The 14,277-nt window shown below is 40.6% G+C and overlaps 1 protein-coding gene across 3 annotated transcripts in view; it reads right to left on the reverse strand.

Moving 5' to 3' along the window:
* CREB5 (cAMP responsive element binding protein 5) overlaps window positions 1-14,277 on the reverse strand; it is a 439,335-nt gene that overhangs the window by 352,221 nt on the left and 72,837 nt on the right. For 2 of the 3 annotated variants that reach the window (XM_015095332.4, XM_027968650.3), the window contains exon 2: window positions 3,767-3,838. The exons of the other annotated variant lie outside the window; for it this stretch is intronic. In XM_015095332.4, coding sequence (XP_014950818.2) covers window positions 3,767-3,820 — 54 coding nt within the window. In that variant the 5' untranslated portion in view covers window positions 3,821-3,838. The remainder of the gene's footprint in view (window positions 1-3,766; window positions 3,839-14,277) is intronic. 3 annotated transcript variants of the gene reach the window in all.

The following is a 14,277-nucleotide window of genomic DNA, read 5'->3' on the forward strand; positions in this document are numbered from 1 at the left end:
CACATATATAAAAATCTCCCAGATATTACAAGCTGTTCCTAATAGAGCAAAGGTTCTTTCCAACTAGGGAAAAGGGTGGGGGAATCCATCCATCACCTCCAACACAGTGCAAGCACTCATAATCCATACTTACTTCGATTTCCAATTCCCAGCCATCCCTTCTTCTCCATGCAGTTTCTCAGGCTATGGAGTGCAGCTAAAGAAAATGTCATGATGGACTGATTCCCTAACACCCCAACAGGAGACCCTTGGAATCACTGACCAACAACTATATATTCTTAACTCTAATTTCCCTTCAACTGGAAGATGCTCATATTTTTATAACAGCTTGTCAAGAAAAAACACTTCCACATTAAAGAGAGACATCAAGTTACAGGTTTATCTTCACATTCAAATTTAGAGGGTGTTGAAAGAAGAGGCTTGGAATTTTACCTTAAAACCAGGAAACTGTGCAAATTCTTATTTCTCATGTTTGTCCAACTATTTCGTCAGTTCACTCAGCCTTCTCAAGGGAATGACCTGCTTTCACTGAAGCTGAAGATCATTTGAAATGTACCCCTCCAACCTTTATTATCACCTCCATCTTAGAATCTGCATTAACTTCATAGGTTCTATTTCCATTCTCTCCTGTCTCAGGAATGAGCACCCCCATCTCCTTCACAGGATCCTCTACACCCCTGTCTCCTGAGGATGGACAGTCAAGCTGTGGTCCTTCAAGTCAGCACGCTCACTCCTCCTTGCCCTTGACAAAATCCAGCCTGGAGAGCCCTCACTTTAAAAAGAACCTTTTTCAAGCTGCTTCCTTCTCTGGCTACCATTATATCACTCTGCTTTCCGTCACTCCCTAGCACTCTTGAAAGACTCCTCTATGCTGGCCACCTCCACTTCCTCACCACCCACTCGCTCAGTAATCCCTTCCAATCTGGCCCCCAACCGGACTCCTCTTTCATAGGTCGCCGGCAGGCACCCAACTGCCAAACCCAACAGCCCCTGCTCAGGCCTCTCGCTATCCCAGCTCTAGCAGCATCTGACACCAGTGACTACATGTCTGTAACATTTGTTTATTTATACCCTGCCTGATTCCAAGAAGGAGAGAAGATGGCTTGTAGCAATACCTAAAATAGAAAGGGAGAGCATCACGTAGAAGTAGGTGATCCCCCCAAAAGAAACAGATCCAAAAAGAAACAAGGCTAAAGCCGAAATGCAAAGCACTGGGGTGTCACTCTTAACAGGGGCAATTTAGCTCCCGAGGGGACATTTAGTAATGTCTGGAAACATTTCTGGTTGTTACAACTGAGGAGTGCTCATGGGATCTACCAAGTAGAGTTCAACAATGCTGCTAAGGATCCTATAGTGCACAGGGTGGGCCTCCCCAGTGGCTCACTGGGTAAAGAATCTGCCTACAATGCAGGAAACACGGCAGGAGCCATGGGTTCAATCCCTGGATCAGAATGGTCCCCTGAAGAAGGAAACGGCAATCCACTCCAGTATTCTTACTTGGAAAATCCCATGGACAGTGGAGCCTGGCAGGCTACAGTCCAGGGGGTCGCAAAGAGTTAGATACAACTTAGTGTCTAAAATAACAACAATCCTTTAAAAGCACATGTTCTTAGTTACCACCATCACAAAGGCAGAGTTGTGACCGAGATTGAGTTTGTTATCACTCACAGACATTATTTGAGCCTTTCCATGCCAAGGACAAATGGAAACTTTCTTTCACTAACAAGTAGTTCACAAAGGCAGCAACTTAGCGACGAAACAACGACACAACAGTGCATAGGGAAGCCCCCCTAACACCACCACAACAGAGAATTATTCAGCCCCCAATGTCGGTAGGGTCGAAAACGGGAAATTTCCACCACACTGTCCAGCAGCCACTGTGCACTTTTCTCTCTGACTTATCCAAATGCTGGATGCAACCAAACCTTCCTCAAAGACTCTCTCTACCATCACTCACAACCCTGGAATATCCTGAAACCCTAACTCTCCATGAACCCTCTTTGGCCTTTGGTAGATCTCTTGAGGATCCCTTTCCCTTAAATGCCCCTTCCACAAAGGAAACCCCATTATCCTCCCCCAAGTAAAGTAAATCCCCCTATGATATTTTTCAGGGTGACCTGTGCTCTCCTTTCATGGAAAATTGCAGTTCATTAATTAATTGATGATGTGATCATGTGGTTCCACAGATGATGGTTAGCCTAGAAGCTCTGTGGGGGCAGGATGCATGGGTTTTATTTACACAGCCGACCCCTCGAAAGTGTGTTGAGTGTCTCAAATTGAACAAAACTTAATGTCACGTTTTCACAGCCAAAACAAAGCAAACTACTCAAATTATTGGATTTTTTCTGGCAATCAAAACTCCTCCTTAAGAAAACTAGGTGGAAATCAGTTTTAACTTAGATAAGGCAACTTTCTGCATTCACAATGGAGAGTCGTGGTCTAGCAGAATTTTATCCAGTACAACAACCTATCTATATCTTCCCAGTGTTTCCTATTTCAAAGGGACCTCCAAAACCAGCCCCAAATAGCTGAATTTCAAAATAATTTTCTCCGCTGCTTTCCTTATTTGTAGAGTGAAAACCAGCATTCATAGAAAGCCCTTGCAGAATCTACTAGAATCCAAGCAAGGGATGCTGGTTTCTTAGCCAGGGTCTGATGCCACCAGCAGCATCACAGGGCAGTAACATTTCATGTTCCCATGGCATCTTCCTCCCAGGAAGCTTCCAGAACCCTCCTCACACTCTCTGGGGAGATAAAATGAAAGGGTCCTTAATGGACATCGCCTCTCATTGACTCACAGACATGGTTCCACGCTGTGCCACCAACCCCACAATATAAACAGACAAAAATATGGGGCCTGATTCCACTTGAAACTACTGGGCACTTTAGAGAAAGACAGCATAACTACCCACATGCCTGTGCTCTGAGTTCTAAGCTTGCTGTTTATCCCATAAAACGAAGATCTTGGCATGAGAGCACCATGTGTAGTCATTTTCCAATGACTAGAACTTGGAGATATCCAAAGGGTCAAGGGTAGAAAAAGTCTCCATCAAGTTCCAAAGGGAAAATGCCAAACTCTGATTTTAGATCATGGATGTTTCCAATTTCTTTCAAAGACAGGGGTTCTCGTATACGAATAGGCGCAGTTGTCATAGCAACAGTGGATCTTAATTGAGCACAATGTGCTGGTCCTTTATTAACACTCTGCACATAGAACTTCATCTAAGCCTCACATCTAATCCACTTGATAGGAACCACTGGAGGCCAAAAGAGGGTTAATCCAGCACAGTAGGCCAACTTCATCTCTTAAAGATAAGTGGAAAAACTGTGGGTTCTAGTAGAGTCTAGGAGTTTTATTTTACTCAAGTGGGAAAACAAAACAAAATCGAATTCAGTCTCTGCCGGTGAGCTATTTCACCAGTAATCCAATGGCCCAGAATTTAAGTGGCTATTGTCAAAGCAGGCACCCTCTTTCCCCTAGTCTGAAATATCAATCCTGAACATCTGGTGGGCAGGATTCGGCTGGCTTACTTCCCGGGGAAAGTTATGGGGGGAAATGGCCAACACCAATGTATCGCAGAGGCTGGGCGGGAAGTAGTTCAAACTATTCAAAGTGGAAAATGATGATGATGGTGGTGGCGGTGGTGAGAATATCCTGGTATAAGAAGGAAAGTCCGCAGCAGGCATGATGGCCAAGTGAGAGGTGCCTCCCTGTGGGAAGGTACTGTGTCCCCTGCCGGCAGAGCAGAGGACCCCCCACACTCACCTGGGAGCAGCCTGGGGCACTGCAGACAAACGGCCTCTCCTGCTCCAAATTCATCTTGGACTCCTCATAAATCTGAAGGGTCAGGGAGAAAGGGAGGAAGGAAAACAGAAAGTCATGAATATCTCCTGCTTCTGCCTGAGGAACATGAGAAAAGCCGCAGTTCGGAGCCCTCTCCTCTGCTAATTCCCCCATTAGATGAGGAAAACATGAGCACGAGCAATAGGTCCTGCCTGCCTGAGGTGTATTAGGCTCCCTGAAGCCTGAGTTCCTGTTATATTTCTCGAGTGCATATTTGCTGCACTTTGAGGGGAAAACTGCCAACAAAATGCAACTCCAAAAATGTCTGTTACCGCAGAAATTCTGTCTGTAATAACACCCACCAGGTGTTATTTCCAGGTAAGACCCTTCACCTGTGCAGGAAGATTCCTAGGCAAAGATTGCATCAGTCCTTTGGGGTTGGCTGCTTAAGAGAGCAAGAGGAGGGTAGTTACTGAGCAATCATCAGTGTGAGGACCAACCCTGAACATCAAATTATTCTCCCATGATCACCCCACTGAGCTTTCATATGAACAAGGTAGCCCTACTACCAGCTTAGCAAATGACCCTGGCAGTGAGCCACGGCCTTAAATTCCCTTTCATTTTAGGCATTTGATGATACCTCAACAAAAACTATCCAAGTTGTGCAAGGGTGAAACCAGAAACTACAAAAAGCATTACCTTAAATATTCCATTAATTTGGTTTTACAGGCTGATTTGAAATTAAAATTAGATTAAAGGGGCTGCCTCGCTGATCTAGATAAGTTATCTGGAATAAGGTAGCTTTGTAGGGAAAAAACTTACGTTATGATCACAGACACATGTTAAATTATAGCGGGGTCTTTTCTTAAGTAGGGCTTAGGCTCTAAGGTAAGTTCATTAGGCAAAAATTGAGTATAATCAAAATTATCTTTGCAAATCCCCCCCAAACCAATAAAAGTACAGTATACAAGACTGTGTAGTTACTAATCTACATAGCAATATAATTTTTAAAAAATATATCATAAGAAGTACTAAGCAGTTGAAGTTCCTCAGTTTAAATAGTTTTCTAAATCATAATTTTCTTTTTGCCAATTTGGAACTGAGTTTAAAGAAGTTCCACGTGCTGCTGGTGGGACATGGCTTTATTATGGAACTAAAACCTACTGTTTTGTCTCTGAACAAAGGAAGTGATGTGCTTCCTTAAAATGCTACTTGTAAGTGATTCCAAGAGTCTCAAGTCACCTTCACTCTTGACAGAGGAAACTCGGCTTCACTCATGGAATAGTTACCCTTCATCCAAGAAAACTCTATTTATCATCTTGCAAAAACAACCAATTTTAATTTGTACATCATTAAACCCTTCCCCAGACACTAATATATCCACATATATTCTTTGGAAAATAGAGGCGTACTTTCACTTATCTGAAACACAATGGGAAAAAGACTTGCCTTAGATAATACTCCCAGTTAGACATTAAAAAGAAAACAAATTTTACAATGTAAACTGTCTTCATATCACTATTTATCCTCATACAACTTTCAGCAAGTAATACCCTTTCCACTCTCCATTTGAAATGACTAGTCACCTACCAAGGCAGTAACGTAGCATAATTTTACAACTTTTTTATTTTATGCATATTACTTAAGCTTTTTTACCCTATTATATTTACATGAAGAAAAACTACAAATATCTTCAGAAGCTTTCCACTTGTTCTTGTCTGAGGAAAGTCATGAGCAACTAAAATGATTTCTCACGTCTCATTGTTCAAAAATTTTGCCATCACTTATCCTAGAGCATCCCTCTTCACCCCTGTAAGTGCCGACAACTTACTTCTAAGCCTCCAAATAAAGACTGACTTTAACACTGAGAAAATTATTTTGATCCAAGATAGTACTAACAGCAAGGTAACTGGGTTACCATTAATATTAAATATGCCTTGATTTTTTTTCTAGTGAACTTTTTAAAACACTTGGAATTTTTCTATCTCTGTGTCCATGATCTGCCTGACCATTACCAGGTCACTCAACTGTTTCATACCTCAATTTCCCCTCCTTTACAATGGGGATATGAATATCAGTCTTCAGCTCCTTCATCCTTGTTATCACATAGACCAGTTAGGGAGCCTTTTACAAGTTATGGAGAAAGGTCTGCGTATTTAAGTGTGTGTGTTTGGAAGTGGTGGGAGGAGACTTTGTGGACAAGTATTATGGAACCTCACTCTAATATTAACTATTCCTTATGTATAAAAGAGAAGTTGCTGTAAGGTAAGTCTTTCTTGGACATCATTTAAGAACTTTAGCTGCTAAGGTAACCAAAGAATGCCAGTATTAGTCATTTTATTAACCAATATTAAGATTACATGACAGTAAAATGAAAAAGTTCTAAAAAAGTGCCATATAAATACATGTATGGCTTACATCGGAAAGAAGCAGTGATGATCATTAATGTCCAGCCAATAGAAGTGGTCAAGATTGGAAGTGCTACTGCTGGAGGTTAAAGGGATTAATTAATAAGCTAAAGAGAAGAAAGAGACTGACCAGGCCTTGTCACATCAGTATGACAAAGAAGTATTTTTCAGCTATATTCACAACTCTATCCCAAACCTTAGTCCACCTAAATGCTGACTTTTCCCATAAATTCAGGCCCTTAACAGTAATAGTTTAGCAATTCTGTTTTATGTCAACATGACCTAACCTATTTTAATTATTGGGTATAGTTTGCATATGAACTGCAGTAAATATCATGGTCATATGATGCTAGTGGTAGGAGACTAGAACAACGTTCGGTTTTCTTAAAAAAGTTCAGCGCTATAGATTTACGCCATCTTATCAAGCCTTCATCATCTGAACACCACATTTAGAGGAATAGGGCTGATTAGCAGACTGCTGAGTCTGGCTTCAAATAGAGTTCAGTTTATCATGTTCAACTGAGTTATCAGTCATTGTATTATTTTATTATTGAAACATAAACGAATCTGTGTCAATATAGTACATGCTCTAGATCTATGAAAAAAAGGTTTTGGCAATGCACTACTAGAATAATATTCCTAAGGTAGAATGGCAATTGTTAAAGAAGTTTTCAGTGATTAATAGGGTCTGAGTGGGTGTATATAGATGTGTGTGTGTGTGTGTGTGTGTGTGTGTGTGAAACTCAACTTCTTTTTTCTGATGCTCTGCATTCCCACATTTACCCTCTGTAAACAGCACACCCTTGCTCATTCCATTCTGTGTGGGTGTCGGTGAAAGTTTTACTAAATAGTAGCACTCTACCACAAGGCTTCATTACTTTTATCAACCAGCATGATCTGGTCTGATGTATTAGTCAAGAGCCGTGATCTATTTTTATGGTCTATCATTATGGTTCTTTTTAAGCACATATTGTAATAATTATTCTCTCAAACAGACTTCTACTAAAGCCCTGTGTATATTCTTTTATCATACATCAAGTAGGGGGCAAATTACTCAGACATGATTTTAGCCAGGTTGTTCCGCATTTGGTCCTCAGAAGTCAGGCCTCATCTTCTCATTTCCCATTCAGTTGTTTTACTAGCTGGGATGTTTTAATGAACCTGGTTTTGCTTGGCAACCGCCATACTCCAGGCTTCACTTGCATAGAGCTGCCATAGTAGGCGTTCAATAAATATTTGTGGAATGGGTAATGAATCCTGAATCATCACAATAAACCGTCTCAAACAGCTTGCTTTTTTCTTCCTCCTAAGGCAGTGGTCCTCAAGCTTTTTGGCCCATAGCCAAGTTTTCAGCAAGGCAAGAGGTTGTGCAGGCCTATAATTCCACCTGTTCCCAGTTATGACCAGAGAAAAAAATCTCACCAGATTCAGTGGAAAAAAAAAAGTCAAAGTTGCTTTTGGTGAAAATAACAGGCTAGTTCTCATTAAATTGCACATGTAAATTATTAATTCATTATGAATTCAGTCTATTAATACTGTCATAGACACTGAAACCACTGGAGTCCAGTCTATTAACCATGTGTGGATTGTGTATGGCACCCAGAGAGGGTCTTTTGAGTAATACTGAGTGAGCCCATATCTTTGGTTAAATATAGACGTAATTGTGGAGGGAGCTGTCTAATCATTTAAGAGTTTCTTTACGAATAGTACTACTTTTTTGTTCCTCTTTTCCAAAGTTCAGCTTCAGTGAACAAACGCCTCAAGAGTCTAATTTCCCTTCAAATTTTTGGAAAACAATACAAAACCTTAATAACAAACCCTAATGTTGTATAAAGCAGTGAGTAGAGGTTTTTCACAGTCCACAAGGAGATGACAGGTTTGATTTACAATTCAAACCCTAAACTGCCACTGGATTCCGCTGGCCTCTCAATGAGCAAGAAACTCTTTCATTGTTCAGTGTTTGACCCCACAAATTCCTCCTGGTCTAAAATGGGAAATCTTCCACAATGGCTGATGCAATCCATTCAAATGCTTTGCCAGGCATTTAGGGATATACTTGGCATTACCACTTCATGGAGGGGAAACACTGCAAAACACAAATGCTATAAAAAAAGAAAAACATGTGTATACTCTATATAAAATACTGTCAATATGTCTTTTAAAACTTACAAGTCACAACTGAGCCCAAAGGGGAAAAACCCACATCATCTGTTTTGCTGGAATCAACCAAGACTGATGCCTCTCCATCTAAATCATGGTAGGCCATTACTGATTCTTGCTGCTGCTGCTGCTAAGTCGCTTCAATTGCATCCGACTCTGTGAGACCCCAGAGACGGCAGCCCACCAGGCTCCCCCGTCCCTGGGATTCTCCAGGCAAGAACACTGGAGTGGGTTGCCATTGCCTTCTCCAATGCATGAAAGTGAAAAGTGAAAGTGAAGTCGCTCAGTTGTGTCCGACTCTTCATGACCCCATGGACTGCAGCCCACCAGGCTCCTCCATCCAGGGGATTTTCCAGGCAAGAGTACTGGAGTGGGGTGCCATTGTCTTCTCTGATTACTGATTCTTAGTTCACAGCAAACTCCAATCTCAGTGGAATGGTCCAAATTTCCCCAATAACAGCAAATAGATTCATACAGTGATATGGGATTTGGAATAGTAAAACACTAAAAATGTTGTTTTAATCTGAAAATCTGGCATGCGCTTTTATCAACACCAAAAGCTCTGGGAACTCCAAAGCCACAAACTGTAAACATAAATAAGTACAGATAATACTGACACAGCCTCATCAGCTTTGGTACTTTTAATCTGGACATGAATGCATTTAGAGATCTGAAAGGGGGCTTGCATTTTAATAGTGATGTTAACAACCTCCCTCAGCCTTTATTGCCCTATCATGAGCCTGGAATGAGTCGTCTTGGCAAGACTCCTGAAACAGATCTTCTCTACCCCACTGAGGACTGCAGAAAGGGTTCTCGAGGAGGAAACAGGTCCTTCCTAAAATGCCAAGGTCAGGGGACAAACATCTTAAGTTCATCACACTGTATGAGAGTCCATATCAGTCTTACTTTGTTTCTGCAAACAAAGGGGATTTATTAAAACTAAATTAGTTAATGGCATAGCCAATTTATACTTTGTGTTTCTGAAAAAAAAGCAAATATGTCTCTCAATGTCTTGGTTAGAAAGGCAAAGATCCACACCTGATAATAACCCAACACAAATTCACTAAATGCACACACTCAAGTATTTTATTCTAAGATGCCTGATTCTACTAAAAGCCAGGGTGCAGGATGATTCTTTCGACATGCGGCTAGCTATTGGAAATGAATTACATATTTAATTTGAGGTTGACATTATTGAAAGATATGAAAGATATGGTACCTTTGAAAGGTATGAAAGATATGGTACCTTTCACTGTTTTATCTGCTCATCTGAAAAACAGGACCATTTTAGGAAAACATTGTAAAATAGGGCCATTTATAGAGATATTAATTGAAAAAATGAAAATTTGAAATTATTTTAATATTAATATTATTTGAATATCATATCTTCAAATAGAAAAATAAATACACTTGAATCTCAGTCCAAGAAAATCAATTACTTTGTGAGTGTGCCTTTGTATCCCTCTGCATGTGTGTGTGTCTCTTTGTTTTACTGTCTGTATCTTCTCTCTTGAAAATTCTATGTCTCTGTGTCTGTTTCTCTGTATCTTTGTCTTGTTATATATGTCTTTGTGTGTCTGTCTGTCCGACGCACATACACACACACACACACACATTTTATCAGATGTGCTCTTACTAGCTTTACTGGTAAAAAGATCTGGTATGCTTGTTTCCTGTTTCAGTGTTATTCTTGAAGTGGGCTGCAGCTAGAATCTGAATTTCATTGGGCTATTATTATTTGCAGCTGTGTGACCTTTTTAACCCTGCTTTTAAAGTGACATTTCAACCCTCAAGCTTGAAACGCCTTGAATGCTGCAAAGTTTTCAAACCAGAGATTTACGCAGGGAAGAAGACCAAGGGTGGGACTCTACCTTCTAAGGAAAAATTTCAACAGAACTTGGTGACAATGGGGTGTGTTGTTGGGCTGTTTACATCCCCAGGAGTCCTCAGCTTTATACATACCACTTGCAGCCATCCCATTCCAACCAGAATATCATTGACCTTAAAAGATTTCCACCATCCACTGGTATCTCAAAAGTTCAGAGTCCCACAGCCTGAATCACAGACCTCTTTAAGGTTGTTTCACAGGCTGCATCATTCTGAAGGGACTGTCCAAAGGTCCTTTCAAACCAAGCCCACGGTTCCCAGGAGGAGGATTTATTTACAGCTTTTGTCTCTAGAAACTCACAGGGCCTTCCAACCTGGTCTTCACAGGAGAGAGAGCTGGGGACTCACGTCCTCTCGTGTACTTTAGCAGAGGGTTGTGGTTTTATTTATGTGGCATTTATACTGTGTATGAAAAAACATTCCAGTGGGATTGGGTTTTCATATGTTAGAGTCCTCTTTTTTTCTTAAGTTTTCCATATGTTTCTTTGGATACGAGCTCTTTTCAAAGTTACCGGCTAATTTCCACTTATGTTTCACACAGTCCTGTCTCATAGCTTTCCTACCTATGGGTTCAGAAGTTCAGAACATACTTGCTAAGCAACAGTGTGGGGCCTTAGATGTGTTAGTCTCCGCAGGGTGTGTGTCTGTGCCCAAGGCCGTATATCTAAACCCCTGTTCCTCTTCCTGCTTTCACCTAGCACAATACATTTTTGGCAGGACACACCCCATCTCCATGAAAAGTTTATTTGACATGCAGGTGGTTAACTAAACACTAGCTTAGAGATTCTCAGGTTTTGAAGGAAATACTGAATGTAACCAAATCACCTGCTTTGTTTCTACCTAATGAGAGTGAACACAACATCCAAAGGCAGGCTGAAAACCAAAGTCTTCCTTTTTCCCTACTCCCAATATGAACAAACTGATGAGAAAAGAAGAAAAAAAATTGGAACAAGAGGTGATTGAGGGTTCAGCTGACCTTGTCATCTGTACCTTCCCAAAGAGTCTTCCCCTGCTATTTAAAATAATTGCCCTAAAAGATAAAATAATTGCCCTATGAAACTCTGAGGACAAACTATGATAGCAAAGAAATTAATGCAAAACTGGGTATATCCTTCATTCTGGTCCAAAGCAACTTGCCTTTAGAAATTCAAGTAAAAGTTAGCAGTAGAAAGAAAAAGTTCTTTCTTTTCCTTTCTTGCTCTACTATAGTAAAATTTGACTTTAAAATTGTAACCCATTCCCAAATGGGATTACTCTGTCTCTGGGTAATCTTTCAGACATTTTGAGTGCATGTGGTTTTTAAACTGTTTTCATTTAAAATGATTATTTTAAAATATTCTGAAAAATCACAGCTCTCTAGTCTTGGCTTGCTTTTCACAGATTCAAATGATTTTTATTGGTTAGAACTGTTTTCTTTATATCTTTATTCTATGTAAGTATCCTTACATTTCCAGCAACAATATATGCTTGGTCCATCTAATGCATGGGCTGAAGTATTCTTTATCAAAACATCTGAGAAGTTTCCTTCTTGTGCATGAATCAGGGCTACAGAATGTGACACTGTGTATGAAATACAGCACTGATCACGCCAGAACCTATCTGCTTTCTGCAAGGCCTATTTCATCTGAGTATCACATCTTATGATTACCATTGCTGACTTATTAGGAAAAGACATTTGAGAGTTATGGTATCAAACTGAATGCTTTTTTCCCTTGACTTAGACTAAAGCAAGGCATTCCCAAGTCCTACCTAAAACAGCCAGCAGTTATGTTCAGAGCCAGAGCCCACCCCATCTCACTGTGTTAGTTAAATACAAGGTAAAAATACACTCAAAAGACTTGATTCAGACTCAAACCAGTCTATGTGTCAAATGTCAAGCATATCAACATTTGACAGGACTAGCAGGTCACTTATGGAGAAAGCAATGGCACCCCACTCCAGTACTCCTGCCTGGAAAATCCCATGGATGGAGAAGCCTGGAAGGCTGCAGTCCATGGGGTCGCTGAGGGTCGGACACGACTGAGCGACTTCATTTTCACTTTTCACTTTCATGCACTGGAGAAGGAAATGGCAATCCACTCCAGTGTTCTTGCCTGGAGAATCTCAGGGATGGGGGAGCCTGGTGAGCTGCCGTCTGTGGGGTCGCACAGAGTTGGACACGACTGAAGTGACTTAGCAGCAGCAGCAGGTCACTTAAAGGCCACATTATGGCAAAAATCTTCAGGCATCTGAAGAGTTTGTCATCATTCTAATAAAGTTCCCTCTCTAAAAACAGGCAAAAGGCACATTCTCATGTGTCTTCCTAGAGAAGGCATAATTTTCTTGCATGGCCCAGCAAGAGGACTTGTAAACATGCGAAGCCAAGTTTTAATTACTGCTGTTTCTGGGGGTCACCCCAGTATCATTAAATAGGTGGGGGGTCAGGGATACAAAACATTCTGTGATGTGCAGAATGGGTAGCCCTGTGCAACACGAAAATTTCCCGACCCAATAGCTAATAGTGCAGCTTTTGCAAGAGTAAATCATAATATGAGTCCTACTGCCCTCTGGTTTAGAGGTAAAAAGCAGATAATAAGAAAATAGTAAGAGGGAGACAATAAAAACAAAGTCAACATAGAGCTGAAGAAATGAAAATAAGAGACTTGACGCATACCCACGTCTTTATACTTTGTAAACAGCTCTGGAAAATGCAGGCTGAGTTAAGCTAAGGATGAGGCTAGATTCTATGCCAATAAAAACTTTATGAATATTCAAAAAAGTATGTGAAATTATCATTCCCTCTCAGTGTGAAGGAGGACTGGGGACTTTTGCCAAAATTTAACCAAGCATAAGCATACGATTTCAGGTTCAATCCAGAGCAGAGACAGATGAGTAAGCTAGAGGAGACTTTTTAAGTGAATTACCTCGCTTAGTTACCTACAGCTCCACTTTCCCATCCATTCACCACATCATTCTAAGCAGTACTGACTCAACAGTAGCAAAAAAAGCCTTGGCCCAAGGTGGAGATGGCTTTTGTTCAGATGCCCTTTCACTCTTGATAATTGCCTTGTTTATTTTATATTATTGCTGAGGACAGTGTCATCAAAAAGACCATATTTTGTTTGGTTTTGATTTTCTTTTCCTTTTAAGTAGAGAGTGTCTTAAGCTTCTAAATTGTTTTCATGTTACTAGTTATCATCAGTCATCAGCTCATAGAATACATACTAGGGGAACACTGGCCTCCTAACCAACTTCAATCCTTATTCATAGGCCAAAAACATGTTCATTGATGCATATCCCCTGATGACTTAGATGGCAAAGAATCTGCCTGCAATGAGGGAGACCTGGGTTCCATCTCTGGGTCAGGAAGATCCCTTGAAGAAGAGAACAGCTACCCACTCCAGTATTCTTGCCTAGAGAATTCCATGGACAGAGAGGAGCCTGGTGGGCTATAGTCCATGCAGTCACAAAGAGTCAGACCCAACTGAGCGACTTTCACTTTCACTTTTTTCATATATATATATGTATATGTGTGTACATATATATATATACACATACATACAAATACATATATAAAAAAACACACATACACACAACTCTTTTCTCTTTTGGTCTAAGTTTACTTACTGATAAGCTGGAGTATGTATGTGTGTGTATATATATATATATACTCATACACATATTACAGAGATTATTTCATCTCCATAAACTAGCTCAAAACCGAGGCCAAGCCCAAAACATAAACCCAAGGAGGCCACTGAGCTCCAAGGAGGCAGAAGGAGAAAAGTCAGGTCATAAGTTCACCACAGTTAAGGATCATTAAGCTTGTATTTTAAAAGTGCAGAAATTAGATGTATTTCTGAGAATCAGTAAGTCATTTCCACAGACTAGAAAAGTCCTTCATGTCTTTCTCAACTTCCTATTAAACAAAAGAGCTACTCACTGAAGCCTATAAACCCACTGCAACAACCTGGAAAAAAGGACACGGGAAAAAAAGGCCCTTTCCTTGAACCACCACCCACGAGAGGTTACACTGTACCAGACTCCAATTCATCAAAA

This window comes from Ovis aries, chromosome 4 (assembly GCF_016772045.2).
Source record: "Ovis aries strain OAR_USU_Benz2616 breed Rambouillet chromosome 4, ARS-UI_Ramb_v3.0, whole genome shotgun sequence".
NCBI classification, from domain to species: domain Eukaryota; kingdom Metazoa; phylum Chordata; class Mammalia; order Artiodactyla; family Bovidae; genus Ovis; species Ovis aries.